This window comes from Perca fluviatilis, chromosome 16 (genome assembly GCF_010015445.1).
Source record: "Perca fluviatilis chromosome 16, GENO_Pfluv_1.0, whole genome shotgun sequence".
In the NCBI taxonomy this organism is placed as follows: domain Eukaryota; kingdom Metazoa; phylum Chordata; class Actinopteri; order Perciformes; family Percidae; genus Perca; species Perca fluviatilis.
In genome coordinates, this window is record NC_053127.1 from 4733237 (window position 1) to 4757429 (window position 24193).

Here is a 24193-nt window from a genome sequence, read left to right on the forward strand (position 1 = left end):
ATACCATGTACCCATACGTCCATGCCCTGGTCCCATACATCCATACCCTGGTCCCATACATCCATACCATGTACCCATACGTCCATGCCCTGGTCCCATACATCCATACCCTGGTCCCATACATCCATACCCTGTACCGGGGTTATAATAGCTTCTGTTTCGGGGGAAGGGGGCTTTGCGTTCTCCTTGCCCTGTCACTGCTTGTTAAGGTAAGCTAGGTTAGCCTCCTTGTGCTCGCTTCTCACATGTACTTTCAAATTCGTGGGATTTTTCCCTTAATTGTCCACTGATTTTACCACCTTCCACTGCGAGGCACTTGCTTTTATCGGACACAGTCATAATTAAATAGGACTCTGCCGCTGTTTTCCGACTTTCGGTACCGCTATGATGCCAGGCGAGGGGCATGGACGTGTTGCGTTCAATTTGACGTGGAATTTCTGGGTTCCCAATCGAAAACTAATATGTCTACGGCATAGACTGAATAAACTCTGAAAGATATAACGTTATTTGCTCTGTGAAAGACAAAAGACAAAAACTAAGGACATTAACTTGATTTTATTTTAGTTAGTTTTGCAAACAGACATTACAGTTTTAGTTTAGTTATTTTTTTTTGTAATGCCTCGATTTTATTTTTATTTCAGTTAACGACAATGTTTTTTTCCCCACCTAGTTTTGGTTATTTCGTTTTCGTTAACGATTATAACCTTGATCTGTGTCTCAAACGTTGAAAAAGCTGGAGCAGATGATAAATGAATAACACTCAAAAAGCTAAAGAAGTCCAACTACAGTCATTAGATCTGAGAAAAGTCTTTCAGTGATGTTCATTGGACTCGGCCGCTGCACCTTAACCTTCATAATGGCAGAGAAAAGCCTGCATGTCTGTCAATAAAGACTGATTTAAATAAAGTTGTGAGGTGTTTTTGTTATTGTGTCTTCCTCCTGTGTGGCTGGTTAAAACGGCCAATAAGAAGAGACGTGGCATTAGTTTCTGATCCACTGTGTGACCCCACGCGGCCTCAGGCGTCTCTAAAGCGTGTGGCGCCCTCTAGTGGATGTCTGAGCTTTTACATTTAAGATTTAACCCTTTAAATATTTGAACTACATCGGTATTTTTCGCTTATTGTGAGGTCATTTCTTGGAGTATGTTCAAATGCATCATATTCCTAAAATCAGTGCATCCTAAGCTCAAAGGGTACGCAAGTCAATAAACCAGAATAATGAATACAAGTATTGAAATTGTGTCATAAAAATAAATAAAAAAATCAGACAGGTTTTATTTATATTTTACTAAATAAAGACACAAAACCTATTGACTCAAAATATTTCTAAATGTAGAAACATCTAGAGACTTCAGATACAGTATTAGAGGACCACTAAGGTCTATATAAAAGAGACTTCAGATACAGTATTAGGGGACCACTAATGCCTATATAAAAGAGACTTCAGATACAGTATTAGAGGACCACTAAGGTCTATATAAAAGAGACTTCAGATACAGTATTAGGGGACCACTAAGGTCTATATAAAAGAGACTTCAGATACAGTATTAGGGGACCACTAAGGTCTATATAAAAGAGACTTCAGATACAGTATTAGGGGACCACTAAGGTCTATATAAAAGAGACTTCAGATACAGTATTAGGGGACCACTAAGGTCTATATAAAAGAGACTTCAGATACAGTATTAGGGGACCACTAAGGTCTATATAAAAGAGACTTCAGATACAGTATTAGAGGACCACTAAGGTCTATATAAAAGAGACTTCAGATACAGTATTAGGGGACCACTAAGGCCTATATAAAAGCATCTAAAGAGCACCATGTCATGGGACCTTTAATAATGCAGCAGGTTAGAGGGGTCCCTTGTACAATTCACACCATTACTTCTCTGAGAATCTCTTTCATATCCAAGTTAAATTGGTATTGTAACTGAATATATCCCAGATCAAAACAATATTGAATAAAAAAAAAAAAATCTAATGTCTTGCAGTAGGAACTTTAATGATGCTGGAGAGTTATTAGATCAACCCTCTTAAAAATAAACAACTCAATAAAGAAATTACAGAAATTACAGAATTACAGAAATTTATAGCTCAAGATTTTCAGTCAGCGACATGAGCACTTTAGGCTGTATATTTTTAAATCATTAGTTTCTCTCAATGGGCTTCATTCTAAAGTGTAGTTATAATAACATGTTAATAAGTTAGTTGCAGGTTGTGGTTAACTGGAAGATGGGACAGCCCGGGTGGAGATGGTCGTTATGAGTGCTTGGCACTGACCAGAACGATGGGGATGTTTCGGGTTTTCATCTCTCGGGCCATCTGACACCAGGAGCACGAATAACAGAAGGTGGAGTACAGACAGTCTTTACACATGGTGTCCTGCAGGCAGAAAACAGTCAGGTCAGATCAGAAGGTGCACGACTGCTCGTTTAACGTTACATTGCAAAGACACAAAAACATAGAAATATACCCAAGTTACACTTTAACACTTGTGATTGTTAAGATTTCTGGAACTTCACTTTCATTTAAACAAGTTATAGAGCTCTACAAAGCAATCATTATTAATGTTTGGTGGGTGACATGCCTTTCTTGGTTTCTCCATGAAATTACTGACACATCATTGTAAATATAGGTTAAAAAAAAAAAGTCAAACCTTTCTGCCAGCTGACAATAACAACTGAATTGTGGCCTTACTTTGATGCGGTAGCGCTGCCGCATGGAGACCCTCATGGACATATTGATGGGAGGGATGAGGCCGTGGCCGTCCAGCAGAGGGAGACAGAGACACTCGCCATATTTTTCGGTAGTTATACAGGTGAAGCAGGGAAAGCACCAGAAAGCAAAACAACCTAAACCAGGAAAAATTTAAAAAAAATTTGAAAACACACAGGGCGGGAGGGACACACACACACAGAGACACACACACACACACAGAGACACACACACACACACACACACACACACACACACACACACACACACACACACACACACACACACACACACACAATCTTCTGTCTTAAACAGTAATGAGTCAGCATTTCAGGTTTCGGTATAAAACGATACTACTTTGATTATTATTAAGTATTCTCATTAAATATGGATTTGAGTCTGGTCGTTTCTTCGGTGTTTATTTGTTTTGAGTTATGGATTTACAGTTTTAAATTTAAATCCATAAGGAAACAACAAAATTACTTCGTACTGTAATCCCCTTTATGTAGCTGGTAATAACAAAATATTTTTAATTTATTATAAAATTACAGAGAATCAAGGAACACGGACTTGTAAGTGAGAAAACAATGTCCCTTTGTCACAGAGGTATAGCATCTGTCCACAAGAGATATATAATCACCTCAAAGTAGAGATTAACTCATAACTTAGCTCTTGAAAAGTAACTAGATAAATAAGTGATATCAGATTTAAACAGGCTTGAGTTTATAAACATGTACACTTACACTGGGGCACGTCGTCACAGCAGTCACATATCCCAGATGACCACTCCTCGGACTCTCGGGAATCCATCACAGGCTGAGGCTGATTGATGACCATCTTGGAAGTCATGGTGGCTTCTAAAAGAAGAACCAGGATGTAGAGTTCACGTTATGTTAGAAGATGGCTGTGTGTCATGTGACCTTTTTATTTATACACGCTGTGACTATACAAATCACAACATGGAAATAGGAAAATGTTGGCATAATTTTGTCACTTATTGGGAGCAGTAAGTAGTAGCAGACCAATTTGCACGATGACTGCTTAAACTAATATTTACAATACACAAGTTGGTTTAGTGCCAAGTGCAGTGGCAAAACGTTACAATGTGGAGAGTCCCCCCCCCAAACCAAATCCTGCTTATTAGGGCCCCCAGAAGTCTAGGGCCGGCCCTGCAGACCCACATGACTAGTTCGTCCAATCAGCTGCCGGTTTTCATTTTTTGGGCGACAATACAGATTAGCACCGCCTGCTGTTATGAAGACGTATTACCACGGGCGTCAGTTTGGTTTGAAACGTGCTGGGGACCGAGACGCATTCGGAAGTACATTTCCAGAAGTGCTGGGTACAAATTATGCTTTTTTTTTTCTCTTTCGCGCAGGTCATGTTTTGAAAAACGCTCTCCTGTAACTTACTAATGAATAAAAACGTGGTTTAATGTACGTAAACAATTATCAATGATTACCAAATTTCTCTCTCATATTGCTCCTCATAACCACTGAAAACTGTCAAAAAAAAAATAGAACCCAAAGTCCTATTATTATGGACGTTATCTGACATTAAGCGTTTCTGCTTCACATTTTCAGCAGGGCAGCCGAGCAGCTGGTGGTTGACTCCCTACGGTTCTCATGGGCTTTATAAGTCCTAACGTGAAAAAGCTGAATGTGGTTTAATGTACCTAAACAACGATCAATCATCACCACATTTCTGGTTAGATTTTTTGACAGTTTTCAGTGTTCAGTTCTTTTGACAGGCTGAAGTGTTCATTACAAGATATGGCCATGATACATTTGGTGACCACTGATCGTTGTTTAGGTAGAGAGATTGTTGTGGAATTTTTGGCATCTGTCGCTCAAGAATTATATGCATTATGGACTTATGAAAAAAGTGGTGGGTACAAAATGACTCAAGACGAAATCTGGTAGGTACGCGTCCCCACCGAAATCGACGCCTATGCGTATTACGTCTCGTCTCTTATGTAGATACCTTCAAGTAAAGTGTAACCAAAAAATCTAATACTATTTTAATATATTGTAAATTGCTTTACAAAAAAGAACTGAATATAATCATTACGAGAGGGAAATGACATGACACAAATACTAACAGTAGACCGGTTAAAGATTAGAAAAAGCTAAGTGTGTACAGACCAGTATTTATATATTATTATTATTATTATTATTATTATTATTATTATTATTATTATTATTATTATTATAAGGTGTGAGTTAAAGTCTTACCTGTGTATCTGTGTGATGAGAGAGAGAGAGCTCTGAGTCGCACGTCCTGTCACTGCTGATATCAGCACTGCATCAGTTCAGAGATACCTGCAGACAACTTCCATAGCTGAGAGAACAAACCGGACCAACCAGTCCGCCCTGCGCTGCTTCATCACTTCGTTACAGAAACCAGCAGTGAATCAAAACGAGGATTTGGCCACGATGACATTAGCAAACACACATCATTTACACATTGTTGTCCTAAACACACAAGTTCTGGGTGTTTAGGATTCCTGTTGCTGTATTTAAACAAGACACCACCAGGTTTCCACAACCATTTTGAATGGAATGTAATACCAGCTACATGGGACATAGTGGCAAAAGTTTGTAGGATATAAAAACGGATACCAGCAAAGATTTAAGACTATAAAAATGATTGTTTATCAAAAACTTGAACTTAAAACATTTTCAGACTGATCTCAAAGTGGCGTATGTACGACACGCCAATTCGCAGTCTTGGGAAAGTTCACTTTCTACATCAACTAGTTCAAAGTTCAGTTCACAATTTTTTAAATGAACTAGTTCATAGTTCATACTTCAACATTTTGAACTAAGTTCACAGTTCCAAAAATGAACTAAGTTCATAGTTATTTTTTTCCATATGTTGCTGCAAGCTATTATTTTTTTTAATTATTGCCACAGCTCAAATATAGAACCACAGACAGCAATTATTTTATCAGTTTTAACACTGAAACTATGCGTCAGATTTCATCTTCATATCCAAATCAGTTCAACGAGCCGATTCAGGTTTGCTGCAGATGGGACTGAAGTCTGCTGAATGCAGTATAGAGGTGGAAGAATAAGGTCTTTGTCATGTATCATGCATCATGCATTTTTGTTTTGGTTGTTTGTTTTGTCTATGTCACTACTATGTGTACCTTTTAATGTAATGTAGTGAATGAGCGCTGTATGACTGCTGGTTGTCTTTGTTAGTCTTATGTTACCTGCCTAGGGACTGCAGATGGAAAGTAGTTATTTTAACTAATTCTGGCATATTTACATGGTGTTTTTATACAACTATGTTCATAAATATGCATGGTACCTGTCAAATAAATCAATAAAAAAAAATAAAAAAAAGTGTCTAGAGTCGCTGCGGAGTACTTGTATGTAACATTACTGTCGTAAATACCACTGCCTGATCCCCCTCCCCCCTGTATACCGGTACCTGTTCAGTAGGATGGGAGCATCGGACATCGAACGAGCAAAGATAGACTACGAAGAGGTCTACTGACCAGTACACATGGCACACGAAATAGGAACCAGACAAAAGGACTACGTGATAAATACACCTCAGAACACCTGAGTTCAGCTGGTAAACTTGCTAGTGTGGCAAGCTAGCCAATAAAACATAACGCAAAAAACACTTAAGAGAGACAAGTGTTTGCTCGCAAGTCTGCTAACAGCTCTGCTAATCGATAGCTAGCTAGACATATGTGGAAATGAGTGGACTGATCTTATTAGCAACAATTGATGAATGAACAACATCGTTAAAAAACGACATACATCTGGCAAGCGCAACAACATACGACATAGAACGCAAGCAAGTTTACAAATAAGAGATTTACTTACTGTTGCATCCTTTTGCTGCTTTTTTAGCTCCTTGCCAACGAGTGAAAGCCTGACTCCGGATTTCCACTGAATGCAGAACGGCTCCGTGCAACGCTGTCCGTCAATACCGACCAGGTCCGGATTTGTTGCGGCACGGCTGCAGCCACGACTGACCGCTGAAGTCACGCCAATTCCCGTAGAACAGAACCACAAAACCACCAGCAGTTAGTTTCCATCCAGAAGAGTAGAGGGGGAAACTGCTCTATGCTGTGTTTTCAAGGTGTAGTAGCAGGGAAATATGATCCGCAATGAGCACGGTGGATTTTATTTTGAAAATTAACCGACTTCCTGTCCCGCACTATCTGCCGTGTGCTGAATGTTGTGGAGCTCTCTGGCGTCCGGCAAAAGTATAAGCTCTGCGTACACAGTACAGGCCAAAAGTTTGGACACACCTTCTCATTCAATGTGTTTCTTTATTTTCATGACTATTTACATTATAGATTCTCACTGAAGGCATCAAAACTATGAATGAACACATATGGAATTATGTACTTAACAAAAAAGTGTGAAATAACTGAAAACATGTCTTATATTTTAGATTCTTCAAAGTAGCCACCCTTTGCTTTTTTTGATAACTCTGCAAACCCTTGGTGTTCTCTCAATGAGCTTCATGAGGTAGTCACCTGAAATGGTTTTACCTTCACAGGTGTGCTTTGTCAGGGTTCATTAGTGGAATTATTTCCCTTATTAATAAAAAAGCAAAGGGTGGTCATATGACCTCTATGACCGCAAAACCGCTCAGTGAACTACATCTCCCAGTGAACTACATCTCTCGTCTCACACAATTTACGTCACCTAGCTTGATGCTCAACTTGCTCGCTAGCTAGCTAGCTTAGCTCTGTTCCACAACACATGTAAAGGTTATCTTACCTGATGGGTTTTATCCAGTGAAGTGTTTTCAGCAGATAAGCAAAAGAACGAGCGAGATCCTCTGCTCATTAGAGTAACGTTACATCCCGATACACACACACACACACACACACACACACACACACACACACACACACACACACACACACACACAAAAACACACACACACACACACACGCTTCAGCGAGACGTCATCCATGAGACATTGAAGTGTGTAGTCTTTCTAATGACGTATTTTCACAGTCTTATACTTCAACAGTTTAACAATAATCGGGTGAAAAATAATGTTTTAAATTGACAAACATATGTGTAATCCATGGCTCAATTCAAACGGGATCAAAAAATAATTGTTATCTCTCCACTGACATATTTTTTCCAAATTAAGGTCCCATGGACCTGAAGTAGAAGGGCATGACTTCAGCTCTCTATGTGGGTGAAAAGTCCTTTCTGGCCATGCGGGCCTCACGTGACGTTGCAATTCCTTTGTTTGGCCGCTATCTATGTTGAAATTGCTTCAAAGCCTGGCACCCTTCCTGGGGGCCTGTAACTGTGTAGGACACAGAGCGCAGACAGAGGCGTAAAAAGATTATTAAAAAATATTATTATTATTGGATTATCATCAAGATTAAGATACTGGGTCAAGCTTTGGGTCATATTTCCATATGCCCGGATTGCTAAAATAGCAAAATCCCCTGCTCTGACACGCAGCTGCCCAACCCTGCATTCCTGCTCGGCTGGCAAAGAACTAAATGTCACAGCGATTACATAATCATCTCAAATACAAAAGACGCTCTAAGTCACAGTTAATAACTTGGAGCATTACCTGGAAATACCTGAATACAATGTAATACACTGGAGCAACACTGAAACACACCTCCTCCGTATGTGTTGTAGCACGTGTTCATGTTACAGCTATCTGTGGACTCTGTATGCTATAAGGCAGAGATCTTCAACAGGGGGTCCAGGGCCTCTAGGGGGTCCTTAGAGTTACTGCAGGGGGGGGCCACCAACAAATGAAAATGTCTTAACATGAATCGGACATATTATTAGCAAATATAATTTTATTTCGTTAAAAAAAACAAAAACAAAAAAACACATTGATGATAGGCTTACTGGCCCAAGTATACAGTAAGGATTCACTGTGCCACATGTATTTTTAACATTACAACATGATTTATAAAATCATGCCAATAATCATTTAATAGCTTGGTATTCTATGCACTAAAGACAAGGTATGTATAAAGGCTTTAGGCCACCCACTTGTAATTGTAGGCCCAGTTTAATATGCAGCTTTTATACAAAATTTGATACAATAGTTTCTCTCAGTTAAGGGGTCCTTGGCCTAAAAAGCGTTGAAGACCGCTGCTATAAGGGATCTTTAAATTACATTTTTTGAAATACATCTATTTATTATTTTCTTATTTCGCTGTCGGCATTTGATTCGCCACTTAAGGACATTTTTATAACGGCAAAAAAGGCCAACGACCGTGTACAGAAACTATTAAGGCGGTGACACACCAACCCGATTATCGGACGTGGTCGGACAGTCTGGCGAGGTCGGTGACTCGAGTCTGTTCGGTGTTCCATCGAAGGAGCAGTCGGCCTTCACTTTGGCCGATTTGACTTGTCGAATCGGTCAGTGGGCAGTCGGACTCAATGACCAATCTGATTGGTGGAGTGCCAGCCCTTGACTAGCGGATCAGAGCACGAGCTGACAACGCCAGTATCTTCTTATTGCTAGCCATCGTATTTTCTTACGTTCGGCGAGTAATGACAACAACGATCCTTCTCGACTACTATCACCACTCTCTGATGAAAACAACGACAGCGTGTTCTGTGTTTACGAGGTCTACAGAGATGTTTCGTCATTTCCGGTTTTCATTTTTTGGGCGACAATACAGATTAGCGGTGCCTGCAGTTATGGAGACGCCAGGGTTTCCCACACATAAACTAACGTGTGGCGGTGCGCCTCACTATCAACACCGGCCGCCACACATTGCATTCCGTTATTAAAAGACGTACTTCTGCATTACCTTTTCCTGCTCTCCTCCGTCACACACACACACACACACACACACACACACACACACACACACACACACACACACACACACACACACACACACCTCCTGCCACCGTGCGGTGTTAGGTGTCAGGCAGCACGGCAATGGTTATAGTTAGGGCTAAGGTGAGGGTTAACTGCCTGTAAGGCGACGTTGGGGGCTTAAAACACCATCGAGCCCACCGTGCACTCAGCGTCTGTCTCCATCAAGGAGAGAAGACGGCAGGCCAAATTCACAAGTTCACGAAAGGTTGGTATCCATCTCGTGAACACCTTCACACAATCACACGTTCACAATCACCGACCGACTCTTAGCAAACAAGCGATTGCGCCCGCTTTAGAAAGTTAACTAGTCGCAAGTTTGCTGTAAAATACAGTTGGGTTGTCGAGGTCAAAACACCATATGTAGCAGCTGGGAATCAAATAAACTCATTATAAATAATGTTATGTCATTTGTTACTCTTACACTGAATGTTTGCTGCTTCAATCCAGATGAGTATTGAGAAGTATTTTCCGCGACTGAAAAAGGCGTTGAGGATGAAACAGAGCTGAACAGTCCGACCAGTGTAATTAGTTATGTTATTAATTTGTTTACATTATTTTCAGGCTTCAACCAGTGAAATACAGGGTCAGGGAGAGAGAGAGAGATAGATTTGTTAGGCATTGAAGTAGGAGAGGATGACAGCATCCAACAGCGTGTGTTATTCAACTGTATTCTAGCTTCTACAGGAGCAGAAACGTTATTTCCGAAACCTCTTAGCTCGTGGTCAGTCTATCTCGGATAGTTTAGACATTACACAGCACAGCTGCACTGAACTGAAATTTACATTTAAATGTTAGTGGTATTAATATATCAATTTGTCGGATGTGTATTGTAAATTTGAATGATGTTGAATATTTTTGTTGTCATGTATCGTTGGGTACTACTTTGCTGTTGCAGCAAAACTAATTGCCCCTCGGGGACAAATAAAGGTCTTGAACTTACGGCTGATAATTTGAATGAATGAATTAAAGTTTATTCGGTTACTGAACATAGAACATAATATATGTACAGCAAATTCATTAGAAACAAGGGTGGTAACCGAAAAGGTGTAGGCTGAAGCCATGGCTTATTACGCCTACCCTGTTTTACAAAACAACATCTACCCAATAATCACAATACTCATGGAGAAAAAGAACTTGATTTTTTTTTACCTCTGGAACCACACTGTTGAGCGCTATTTAAATGTCCGCAGTGTTAGCATGGTTAGCATTGCCTCTGTCCTTATTGACAGGTCCTAAAGCATCCCCTGCTTTTTGTCGTCTGTTTTAACATAAATGGGACCATCATTTACTAAATGAACATCATGCTGTGTTGAAGAAGACTTGGAACTAACAATTGAGACCATGAACTCATTATGAAAATGTTTACTGAGGTAATAAATCAAGTAAGAAGTAGGCTCATTTTCTCATAGACTTCTATAGAAACCAACTTCTTTTTGGAGCCAGTGGAGTCTCCCCCTGCTGGAAGTTAGAGAGAATGCAGCGTTAAAGGTCCCACGGCATGATTTGTTTTATTTTTTATTATTGTTTAGGGTCATCGGCACCACCAGACCAATCAGCATTGAACAGATTGAACATGTAGCTGGACTTGAATGGCCTTCTTTTGACTGAAAGTACTGCCAAACAACAACTTTTTCTGCTCATGAGTGCTCCATGTCCACTTTCTCACAGCCTACTGCATTGAACCAGATCCATGTCCACTTTCTCACAGCCTACTGCATTGAACCAGTTCCATGTCCACTTTCTCACAGCCTGCTGCATTGAACCAGTTCCATGTCCACTTTCTCACAGCCTGCTGCATTGAACCAGATCCATGTCCACTTTCTCACAGCCTACTGCATTGAACCAGTTCCATGTCCACTTTCTCACAGCCTACTGCATTGAACCAGTTCCATGTCCACTTTCTCACAGCCTACTGCATTGAACCAGTTCCATGTCCACTTCCTCACAGCCTACTGCATTGAACCAGTTCCATGTCCACTTTCTCACAGCCTACTGCATTGAACCAGTTCCATGTCCACTTTCTCACAGCCTACTGCATTGAACCAGTTCCATGTCCACTTCCTCACAGCCTACTGCATTGAACCAGTTCCATGTCCACTTCCTCACAGCCTACTGCATTGAACCAGAAGTTCCATGTCCACTTTCTCACAGCCTACTGCTTTGAACCAGTTCCATGTCCACTTCCTCAAGACCCCCTGCATTGAACAGAGTTCCATGTCCACTTCCTCACAGCCTACTGCATTGAACCAGTTCCATGTCCACTTTCTCACAGCCTACTGCATTGAACCAGTTCCATGTCCACTTTCTCACAGCCTACTGCATTGAACCAGTTCCATGTCCACTTCCTCACAGCCTGCTGCATTGAACCAGTTCCATGTCCACTTTCTCACAGCCTGCTGCATTGAACGCTCCACCTACGTAAACACCTTCCCGTAATCAATGGCGCCGTCACTACGGCAACCAGCATGGCGCGCGTAGTGCAAGCGTAGGGTTCGGTTCCCTGGGAAAAAACAAACAAAAACGAAGGTACGGCAGAAACCGAACCCCGTCAAAAAGCCCAAATATTCAGCCGAATCCTGGATTTGGTGCATTTACTTTATTTGCATTTCAAACACTGTAATTTAACCAGGTGCTATTTGTTTTCATAATCAGAAGCTCAGTCACGTTTTGTCCCCATCTCACATTTCTGTTAACCCTCCTGTTGACCTCGGGTCACATTTGACTCATATTCAAAACATTTCCACATCAGAAATTTGGGTTTCTTTCGCTCTTCCCAAGTAAAATAAAAGATCAGCTCAGTACTTTCATTGAATTTGGTTTTTATTCCATTTTATAGCATTTGGAGAAGAAAAAAAGAAATTATAAAAGCTTAATAGTTTCAAAAACGTGGGAAAAATCAAAACAAAAAGTCAAAATAATCACAGTAAAAATGTGACAAAAATATCGGTAAGAAGTGACAAAAAAAAAACGTATAAAAAAAAAACTGACAAAAAAGAAAAGACGACAACAATATTGGAAAGAAAAAAGTTAATTTTGACCCCAAAATATTTTAAGTTGCACAGTCAACAGGAAGACAACACAAGGGTTAACAGAAGATTTCATCAGAGCTGTCCTCACCGCTAGATAACGTTGTTTACCGTATACTGAGTTCCACTCGTCATCAGATTGTTGCAGCAGATAACATTAAATGCTGGTGAAAACTGGTTTAACCTCAAATCATCTGTGCAATCATCTGTGAGAATCAGGACTCGTTAAAATTCATTGTTAAGACAGAACATGTCCCACAGTGCAACCGTGTGACTCATTAATGTGTTTAAAATAGTTATTTTAAAGACAATAGAGAGGAATAATATATATCCCGTCCCGTACACAGACGATATTTGTAAGTTTAATCAATTCATCCTTACAATTGTTCTTTTCAAGGGGTTTGTTGACACCAAGAGTGTGTTTTCAGAGCCCCCATTACCTTTAACCCAGATTGAAGGCGACCGTGACCAAGCACAGAGTGAATGGACCCAGCTGTACGTCACACAGCTGTCAAATGCTCCACCCAGACAGTTGTATGAATGGAGGAGGAGCTGCTAGTCGACATGTAAACAGCAGCTTTTAGTTTAGTGAAAGTCTTAAATAGTTGGAATACTCAAGAGCAGTTTGGATTACAACGTCATGCTCTTGAAGGGTATCTTAAAGAGTAACTTCAGTTCAACCTGGACCCTATTTGACTGCTGGGAACATGTTTTAAAATTGGTCGAGTATTAAGCAAGAAACAACCTGCAATGTAGCGTTAATGGGCAATTGCACACCTTCAGTTTGAGTTGACTAAAAGTGCTGTTTTTGCCACTGACAGACACTTTTAAGTGTCTGACAAAATTATAGAAAGGATCCCTACAGAGATAGACCTTTTTGTTAAAGAGTAAGATCCTTTTAGTTTAACATGAAACAGCCCCGAAATCCACCAGACTCCATGTAAATAATCAGTACTTTTATCATCGTAAAACACACTTCATTCAAGGTGGACAGAAACTAAAAACTACCAAAAGCCGTCTTGGTTCATCTTTCCACTGTTCCAACAATCACCACTCTGGTTTGGTTGAAATAAACCCTTAATTCACCCATTTACATGTGGAGATATGCTGGCTCTATACACGCTAAAAGTCCTGATTATTTACATGGAGTCTGGTGGAAATATGCTGGCTCTATACACGCTAAAAGTCCTGATTATTTACATGGAGTCTGGTGGAGATATGCTGGCTCTATACACGCTAAAAGTCCTGATTATTTACATGGAGTCTGGTGGAGATATGCTGGCTCTATACACGCTAAAAGTCCTGATTATTTACATGGAGTCTGGTGGAGATATGCTGGCTCTATACACTGCTATAAAGTCCTGATTGTTTACATGGAGTCTGGTGGAAATATGCTGGCTCTATACACGCTAAAAGTCCTGATTATTTACATGGAGTCTGGTGGAAATATGCTGGCTCTATACACGCTAAAAGTCCTGATTATTTACATGGAGTCTGGTGGAGATATGCTGGCTCTATACACACTAAAAGTCCTGATTATTTACATGGAGTCTGGTGGAGATATGCTGGCTCTATACACTCTAAAAGTCCTGATTATTTACATGGAGTCTGGTGGAGTTTGGTGATAGTGATATCTGGGCTGTTTCTGGATCAAAGATTTGTGGATTATTTCTTGTTAAAATAGTGTAGTGATGTGATATACGATCGAGACTCAACCTTGAGAACTGAAGTTGCTGCTTGGCCTTACCATGAAAGAGGGAATCATTTGAAAGGGAGTTATATGCCCACAAATGTCTTGCTAACACAAAGTGGTGCATGACTAAGATGGGAGACTATTTGTACATGACTCATACAACAGACCGTTACTTGCAGTTAGGAGAGAATCTCTTCCTAAGGGTTCTTGCCTGAGGTCCAATGTGTCTATTTAACCACGGGTACAAGGATTGGTTGTTGAATATCACTCAACAGACACACATACCTTAAAACTGCTTTGCCCACAGTTGATTAACCTGCTGAACACCAGAGAGCAAATGTCTGCTCAGAACAAACAGACCACAGAGCAGCAACTCTGCAGAATGAGGTAACAGTCCATCCGCAGTCAACCTAATTTAGACCTTTTGTACGAAACCCAAAAAGCTTTTCTCATAGGTGGCAGAGTTCAGCAACATGCCAAGTGAGTATAGTATATATATATCTATAGTAATTCAGCAGCGGTGGGCCACCGCAGCAAGAAATTCTCCACCCCTGCTAAAAAGAAAATGTACAAATGAAAGTTATAAATAAGCCTAAACAAAAAACAACCTAAGAGACAAAATGCTAAAGGGCTAAGATTTAGTTTTAGCCCTGCAACCGGCCATATGAACAAAAACTGGGACAGAGACGTGGACCGAAGTTGAACTGACCCCAAAATGACTCCCACCCACCACTGTTAACAAAGAACTATATAGGGGAAACACTGTATAAGACTTGTTTTAATGAAATGATGAATGCAGCAGCTACAGCGACACTGTCTCCTAAATATTCTGCTTATTTTCTACTAATTTGCAACATGGGTTTTTGAAAGAAAAGTAATACAATATCCATTCATGCCAAAACTGACCATTATTTACTTTTTGCATGTTTCTGTTTTAGGTAGTCTGGATCAACAGAAGTACATTTGCAGGATCAAGCCTGTCTGCTCTCTCTGCATGGCAGTCGACACTTCATTATCAAAGTATTTCTTAAGGCTGTTTTATGCTTCTGCGTGACCCTTTCAGAGTTCTGCGTCGAGGTTGCTTTGCATCGCCATAACGCTGGGGGGTGTTGCCTGTGTCTGTGTCGCTCACCACCAAAACGGTACTCAGAATGGCAAACCCCATAGATTAAAATAAAATAATCAAATTAAAATATGAATCTTATTCGTTTGGCGTTTTCTTCCTTAGATTTTTTAAAAACTAATCGAGAAATAGACACAGGAAAATCCATTGACCTAGTTACTGTAACCAGAAGATAAGTCTGAGGTTATTTGCGAGGTGTCTGCCAGCCAGTTTATGTTATGTTAGCAAGCAAACTTTAGCACAACTGCCAACAGAGTACTACTTGCTGATTGAGACGATTGTGATTGGTTTAAAGAAATGCAAACAACCCAGAGTGTTTTTTCTCCCATCCATGAATGCATCTGTGATGTAGCCAGACCTTACTCCACAGCACTGTGGCGATACAGTGGATCTGGAAATGCAAAGGGAGGGACTTAAAAAAAAGGATAGAGAGAGAAAAGGGGGTCAGAGAGAGAGAGAGAAAGAAAGAGAGAGAGAAAAGAGAGAGAGAGAGAGCGAAAACGGGGTCAGAGAGAGAGAGAGAGAGAGAGAGAGAGAGAGAGGGGGTTCAGATAGTGACCGCAGTATTGTCTCAGTCAGTCCTGAGAGGAGGAAGAGAAGAGTGAGGATCTCCTACTGAAATCTGGTATTACCTGAATCTAAAGTTATGTGACAATTTGTGAATATTTACATGTATAATATGTCGTTATTCATATACACCGTAGCTGTTTGCATGATTGCACACGCTTTTGATAAATATTTGCATATGTATGCAATATATGCATCTGTCTAGATAAGATAAAGATGAAAAAAAACACCTCTGAAGCTGGAAGCTTAGTTGGACATTTGCACTGGTGAGCATTACCTACATTCCTGAAATGTCCTGTTTAGTGCGTAGCTGAGTTGGTCTGTTCAGCTGCATGTGGTTTTAATTGATGTTATATTTGAGTGGTGGGTCTCAACAAAATGCTTCCAAAACCAAAAAGCAGGTAAAAGCAGCAGCAGAGATTATGAATGAAATGAATCCTTTTGCATCCTTTTTTTATTTTCTCTTTGAGTTGCTTAAAGGTTGAAAAAATGGTTTAAAATATCAGATGTATTATCTTTCAATCAAGATATTTTTATCAGGAGTTGGTGGAACCAGAGCAAGCTAAAATTAGAGTGAATATTGAACTTCATTGTGCCGACAGAAACTCCAAATTAATGCTCATGTCGCTTAGCATAAGGTGCAGGATTTAAGACTCAAGACTTTGTCTTGTGACCCCTTAAAATGAAGCAATGCCTACAACCTGCTCGTGGCACTAGAGTTGGTTTATCAAAACATGCCAGTAAAACAACAGACTACAGAAAATAAGCACGGCCGAAACATCAGATGTGTCGGTTCTCCGTGTTTAACTATATCTTTAAACTTTGAAAAATTACAACATAAATAAACAAGTTTGCCAATTTCACATATCACCGCAATTGCTGGTAGATGCTTCAATTACCATCCAAAAAAACTAATTGTAATATATTAGGTGGCTTGTGAAATTTGACCATTCACTAGCCGTTTGAGCCAAGTTCATTTGGAAACCTGAGCGTGAAGTCACGAAGATTCGGTCTATTGAATATCATGTTATTTAATTTAATGCTTTTATGTAATTTACAGGTGCTTTAGTACCTTAAACCAGGAGTTCCTGAGACCGTGGACGTCAGGGGGATGGAAGGCAGCAGTTATCCCAAGATAGTGCCTCCTGGCCTGGGTAGGACGTCGGCCACCTCTTGGCCTCTGCTCTCAGACCAACCGGAGAAGCTGCACAGCCAGACGGACTCTATCCTCACTGCAGCCCGGCTGGCCCGCAGAGGATGGACACAGGAGGGGACAAAGACAGGGTGGCAATGTTCCTATTTCGACTTCTCAGCACGGCAACCCTCCGTCTCCAGCTCAGATGGAAATCAGGGTCCAAAACGTGCCGAGATCTGCCTGAAGGACCCCGGGAGCAGGCAGGTTCCGGTCGTGGACAGCAGGAAGACGGCTGAGGACAGAGAGACGGGCTCTAGTGAAGCAAAACAAACTAAAGGTGCATCCTCAGCAGTAGGACAGAAACGTCTCTGTAGTCAGGCAGGCTTTCGTGTCTGGGCGTCTCGCTGTCGCACATCTTGCAGACAGCCCCGAAGGTTTAAGGGCCCGATACTACCGGTCATTGCTGAGGTATAGGCTAGCTGCCAATTGTTCCAGAAAAGACAAGGTGCATGTAAAACACTTGGTTTATGCTTCTTCTTGGTCATGATGAGTACAATAATCTATGTAGACAATAACACAAAACTTGATGTTAAAAAATGTTAAAATCAATGCATTCTCATGAACAGGTTCGTATCATATCTTACAAAAACTTATGCACAACAATACGTATGATATGCCACGAAATTCACGTGACTAACTTTTGGCTGACGGGTCACATGATGGTTAACTTTGGCAGACAAAGATGACCATCATGCGGCAAAGACAAGTTAAGTTTAGACAACAAAACAACTAGTTAAGATTAGAAAAAAAGATTGTGGTTTGGGTTCAAACACTGGTGCCCTTCAGCCCAAATGTTTTCTCAAAAGCCACAAATCTTTTAGGCTGACTTCACTGTCTTTAAGAGGCTGTAGTGGGCTCCGTTTTAAAGCTGGACTGAAGCTAGATATTGGTATCATATGAAACTAAATAACGCTCCAAAGTTATAGGCTACATTTCAGCGAGGAAAAAGCTAGCATGATCGTTTTTAAAGGGGGTCCAATGACTTCTCACCTCCAGATATCTAAATGAAAAGGTTTTAGGGGTAACCGCGAGTCTCCCCTTTACAGACAGGCTCACTTTATGATAACCACATACTGTTTTTCCCTTGGCAACTATCATAAATGGTTTACACATATTTAGGCATTCTATTATCAAATTGCTTTAAAAAGAAATGGTCTAAAATTGCTGCTGTAAATGGGGGGAAAATAATCTCCCCGAAGGAGCATAAGTAGTACAACAGGGACACGAACACGTGTTTCCTGAGGTGAAAGTCTTGTGTTTTACCTTTAACTTCTTCCGGGACACAAAATTCCCTCCCCTCGCTTGAAAGCCCTGTGTTTTAGGATCCAAACATACCCCCTGACCTCCTCCCAGGTGGCCCACAGCGCTCTTATACAGCAGCAGTCAATGTGTTGCTGACAGAAATAAATACGTTGAATACATACGAATTACACTGCTTTACTTTTCGTAGCTTTACGTACGAATGGTTCATGAGAACAGCGTGTTTAAATAGAGGGATTTGATGACGTTAATACTCTTGTTGTCATGTGTGTATTTTTTTTCCTTTCATTAAAATGCAAACTGTACAAGTGTCCCTGTGGGTTGGTGTTCTGTTCGTCTAAAAAGTTTAAACAAAAACACATTATAGGTGATGTAGAATCAATACGAAAACTAAATTTTATTTGCTTTGTTGTCTGATTACGCAGACATGCACAAAAGACCTTAAATTTAAAAAAGCTACCTTACTGTTGCAGTTTAGAGGAAAGTCTATATGGGTCATTAACGAATAAGGTTTTTAAAAGTGTAAAAAAAAAAAAATATGAAGTGTTAGCGATGGGATTATGTGGTTCACATAATCAATCAACACTGTTTTTGTCATTTACATTACAATATGGACAAAATATGTCACCAGATAAGTATTAATGAACAAACCTGACTTGACATTGATGTTGAGTTAGTCTACAGCATGTAACATGGAAGAAATATGAATTAACATTATCACTGATCTCAAAAATGTTTGGGCTGGGTTAGGGCTGCACAAATGACCTAAAATCAAAATCACGATAAAATTGCACATTTTAACTTGATAACGATTATTAATCACGTTGTTGTAAAATCATCTTTTCTGAAGCCAAAATGTTTCCAAACGACAGACGCTCAGTTGACTTGGACTGTTTGGAGTTATCCTCCATTATGCTTTCCATGCGGCTGACTGGTCCGGGCAAAGTCACGCGTGATAAACATGGATTTTAATTGGAATTAAGTTTACATTTGTTTTTTTTGTTCTTACATGTTTGCTATTTATTGTTGTATTTGTATTGATCTTGTGTGGTCACTGCTACGAAACCAATTGCCCCTTTGGGTACAAATAAAGTTCTACTTGACTTGACTTTTGGTTGAACCGAATGACTTTGAGAAATTTCTAGGGTCAAAAAGATATCGGCAGGCCACTGTGCCTTTTCTTATCGAATATATAACTTCCGTTATATGTCAGTGAAGCCACCTCTATCACCACTTTTTAATCAAAACTCAAAACATTTCTCTTTTCCAAACATTATGGACCATTATTATGACTTCTCCATCTTCTGTTTTTACCCTTGTACCACTTTTCATCACTTTTATGTATATATACCTGCAATGATTTTAAATGTATTTTTTTCTATTTTAATCCTAACTTTTTACTGAATTCCTGAATTATACAGTGTTTTGAGACCATGTCTTATGGTGATATTACACTTGAAATAAACTTGAATTGATTGTTGTCAAACAATGCTAACAGGCTGATAACTAGCTAGTTTTACTAGCTAGTTAGCTAGCCAGCTAGCAAAAGGACAATCAAACATTTTATATTTACTACTACTAGTTTTTAAAACATTACAACATCTTCCATGTTTTACAGCGGTTGTACCGAATGACCGGATATTTCAGGACATGCGTATGAGCAAGTGAAAACATGATTTTTTTCAAATAGTTCGGAGTGAATTGCTTACTTTGCTTCACAACCATGTGGTCCTTTGCAGGTGTCTGAATGATGTCACATCCTGTCACATGATATTGACCACATGACTTATTTTTCTTGGGTTTTCTTCTTCTTCTTCTTCTTCTTCTTCTTCTTCAGTTGATTGTTTAACGGCGGATGCGGACTAACTTAGCGCACTACCGCCACCTTCTTGGGTTTTACGGCAGTTGGCATCCCATAAGTTACATTACTGCCTCCTACTGGTACTACTCGTCATTTTCTTCTTCTTCTTCTTCTTCTTCTTCTTTAAAGTTTAACGGCAGTTGGCATCCAAGTCGTTGCATTACTGCCTCCTATTGGTAATTTCACATTCCCTAATTATTCATGTCAATACTATACTATAATTTCCTCTCGTCATTTTATAATTAGTCCGGTGCTTTTCAAAAATGTAAATATATATTTCCTCCCATTTATGGTGACCACACTTTCAAGGACAGCTTTGATCTTGATTTCCACTGTTCCTAAATTATGTAGCTCTGCAAACATGACCTTTCTTTCTTCAATGTATTTCCATGTCCTCCACCATCTCCTTTTCCTCACACAGACTGCCCAGTTGGGACCGAATGACTTGATCCAAAATGGTGCCTTTATATGTGTTACTCCGAATGACATCGATGAAATTCATTTTTCCGGACATTCTTTCTCGTAACAAAGCATAGACTTCTACCCATAATTTAAATACCATTTTGCACTGTTGATATATGATGTTACAAAACCATGCCAGAATAAAATATATATATATACAGTATTGATCACATTTTAAAATATTTTAACCACAAATGAAATGGCTGTATTTGCCTTTTGGACGGTTAAACCGAATGACCTTTTGACACTTCAAAATAACTTTATACATAGCAAAATAGAGAGCACATTAACTATCCTCTCTGATAATAACTTGCAGGATAATATTACTTCTATCAATAAGGCTGGTTAAAAATAAAAATAAAAATCCAGAGATGGATCTTTTAAGAGGCTCTGTTTTAAAAACTAGACTAACGATATTAGTATCATATGAAACTAAATGAACTACGGAATACATGTCATGCTAAATAACGCTCCAAATGTTAGGCTGGAATGACTAGTAATTGCTGATTTTGTTTAGATTTGCCAAATTGTAATTATATAAGCAGTGTTTTTTTTAGCAGTGCGGGCAGGTCTGTCTAACACAACTATTACCGTTTTAATGTTTCCAGATGTGTGATATCAGGACGATGAGCTGACAGAACTGACAAGTTGAACGTTGTCCAATTACAACGGACCCACCGCGGTGCCGTTTTTGGTGGAGCTGTTTGTATAATAGTCGACTTGGAAGAAAGCAAACGTTTTGACAATAAACTACATCAACACGACAGTATGTAAAGTTAAACTGGACAGACCCAATAACCTCTGAATAGTTCTACTGGTTGTTAAACTGGACGGGTCCAATAACCTCTGAATAGTTCTACTTGTTGTTAAACTGGACGGGCCCAATAACCTCTGAATAGTTCTACTTGTTGTTAAACTGGACGGGTCCAATAACCTCTGAATAGTTCTACTGGTTGTTAAACTGGACTGGTCCAATAACCTCTGAATAGTTCTACTTGTTGTTAAACTGGACGGGTCCAATAACCTCTGAATAGTTCTACTGGTTGTTAAACTGGACGGGTCCAATAACCTCTGAATAGTTCTACTTGTTGTTAAACTGGACGGGCCCAATAACCTCTCAATAGTTCTACTTGTTGTTAAACTGGACGGGTCCAATAACCTCTGAATAGTTCTACTTGTTGTTAAACTGGACGGGTCCAATAACCTCTGAATAATTCTACTTGTGTAGATGAATAATTCTTGTGCGTCTGCCCAATTTCTGATACCGTGGCGGCAGAAATTTTGCCATGGCGGGCCGCCACTACAAAATCAACATAGAGAAAACACTGATATAAGTGATTATTGGTCAGACTATATATTTTTATTATTATTTCAATTGTTGGCACTTAACCCTATACACGTTCATAACAATACAATAATAATGATGAGGGGAGGGGGGGATGCATGGTTTACTTCATAGGCTGTGTATTTGTGTTATTATTTTATCTGGGTCACATGACGGTGATATGCCCAAAAGATGTATCCTGGAATTCATTAAAAACTTTAATTTGTTTGAAAAAGTAATACATGTTTTTAAATTTGACTGAAAGAGACAATTATATCGTTACTCGCAATTATTTCTGAGACTGTTAAATTTTTACAGTAACTTTTGGAATTGTTACAGCTTTACTGCTTTGGGGTAATTTCTTAGCGACAACATTGCGCTTTTGAATAATGCTGCAGGTTAGAGGGTTGCTTGTACAATTTACAGCGTTGGTTCTCTGAGAATCTTGTATATCCAAGCTAAATTGGTATTGTAATTGAAATTTACTTAACTTAATTTAGAATGTAATCAAATAAGGAGCTTCTGAATCGGAATCGATTCGAGTCCAGAAGTACGACTGAGTTCAGGACCTCTTTTAGAAATATATAAATAAATAGCCTAAATTACTATATGTGAACAAAATATGTAGAAATTTAAAATACGTAGGCTATTTATGTCCTGTTTAATTACCAACATTTATTAATTTTTTTCTGTATTTATTTCCGTATTTATTTATTCTTTTTATTAATTTCTTTCAGTATTTCCTTATTTTTTTATTATTATTTTCAGTATTTCCTTAGTTATTTTTTTTTTCAGTATGTCCTTAGTTATTTATAATTTTTTTCAGGATTTTTTTATTATTTTTTTCAGTATTTCCATAGTTATTTATAATTTTTTTCAGGATTTTTTTATTATTTTTTCAGTATTTCCTTAGTTATTTATAATTTTATTCAGGATTTCCTTAGTTATTTATTCCTTAATTTATGTATTTATTCATATATAGGCAATTTTGGGTCTTGATAACATTTAAATACCTCAAAAATACATAAATAAATAAATGTAGGCAAACAAAAAGTATAAATAAATTTTAGATATTTATTCATGTCCCTTTTAATTATCAACATTTCATTATTTTTGTTCTTTTATTTTTATATTTTTATTTCTGTATATTTCTGTATCTGTATTTTTTAATGCCGTATTTATTTCAGCTTAAATTTATTATTTTACCTGTATTTTTTCATGTCCTTTATTTATTTGGCCCTTTTTATTTATACTTAAGTAATAATTTGGAATAACACAGAAAAGCGTAAAGAAACTAAATTCTAAATGAATTAAATATTACCTTAGAAAAATTAAAAGTTACTCCCCGTCGGGGAATCGAACCCCGGTCTTCCGCGTGACAGGCGGAGATACTGTCCACTATACTAACGAGGAGGGACATGAAAAAATGCATCATTGCACAAAATATAAAACTGATTTAGAACAGTTGAATATTTCTCCAATCAGGGAATCATACTTAACTTAACCTTAACTCCCTAACTCAATCTCCATGGTAGTTCTCATCACTACGGGTGTCATATATTTGTGGCCACAAGTAAGATTTTGGGGGGCGCTGTTTCCCATTTAAGCAGACCACATTTAGATTTGGTGACCAACAATGTTTTTAAATGGTTTACAAAACAAGTATTAACCATCGATCTAAATTTATAAACTAATTATTTTATATTGCACTAAACTAATGATGAAATAAATTATAACATAACTACTAATTAGTAAACATAAATCATCATTTCATTGTTAGTTAACAGTATAATAACTATGAACTAAAGTTTAATTAACCATCAATTGACCATTAATTAATGATGGTTATTATAAAGTGTTACAATTTTTTTGTGTGATCTATAAACTAGATGGTTGAGTATTTGTGCACTGATAAATAACCGTTAAAATATATAACGGCTGTTACATCAGCTGTAGCCTGCTTTCCCCAGTGTGAGTCAGTGTGAATTCCTTGTGTTTGATAAGCTAGACGTTTTGTTAAGACGACACATTTTCACTACAGTTGTAATATAGTTTTATCTTTTGTGTGACACACTTCTTGCTAAGAATACTCTAGTCCACTTCACAGTGG

The 24193-nt window shown here is 38.8% G+C and overlaps 3 protein-coding genes, 1 long non-coding RNA gene and 1 other non-coding gene across 6 annotated transcripts in view; 1 reads left to right on the top strand and 4 right to left on the bottom strand.

Moving 5' to 3' along the window:
- The window catches only part of LOC120544564 (cornifelin homolog A-like), a 33376-nt gene extending 16217 nt beyond the window's left edge, over positions 1-17159 (bottom strand). Inside the window, exon 1 of the mRNA XM_039778430.1 lies at positions 17054-17159. The gene's annotated coding sequence lies outside the window, so the exon portion shown is untranslated. The remainder of the gene's footprint in view (positions 1-17053) is intronic.
- Positions 1-24193, bottom strand: part of LOC120544555 (E3 ubiquitin-protein ligase Siah2-like) — a gene marked incomplete at its 3' end in the record, with an annotated part of 540100 nt that overhangs the window by 451464 nt on the left and 64443 nt on the right.
- Positions 1978-17194, bottom strand: LOC120544563 (cornifelin-like). 2 transcript variants are annotated; one of them, XM_039778427.1, is made up of 5 exons: positions 17054-17194; positions 4949-5035; positions 3458-3571; positions 2697-2851; positions 1978-2381 (listed from the first exon to the last, which is right to left on the bottom strand). In XM_039778427.1, the coding sequence occupies exons 3-5, from the start codon at positions 3561-3563 to the stop codon at positions 2259-2261; spliced, it is 384 nt and encodes a 127-aa protein (XP_039634361.1). In that variant the 5' UTR covers positions 3564-3571; positions 4949-5035; positions 17054-17194; the 3' UTR covers positions 1978-2258. The 2 variants fall into 2 exon arrangements, with proteins under 2 accessions (XP_039634361.1, XP_039634363.1); XM_039778429.1 differs by lacking the exon at positions 17054-17194 and adding an exon at positions 6557-6693.
- LOC120544586 lies at positions 15922-18973 on the top strand. Its single transcript, XR_005636519.1, has 2 exons — positions 15922-16039; positions 17042-18973. It is a non-coding gene; the product is annotated as an uncharacterized LOC120544586 (long non-coding RNA).
- On the bottom strand, positions 23425-23496 carry trnad-guc. Its single transcript has one exon. It is a non-coding gene; the product is annotated as a tRNA-Asp (tRNA).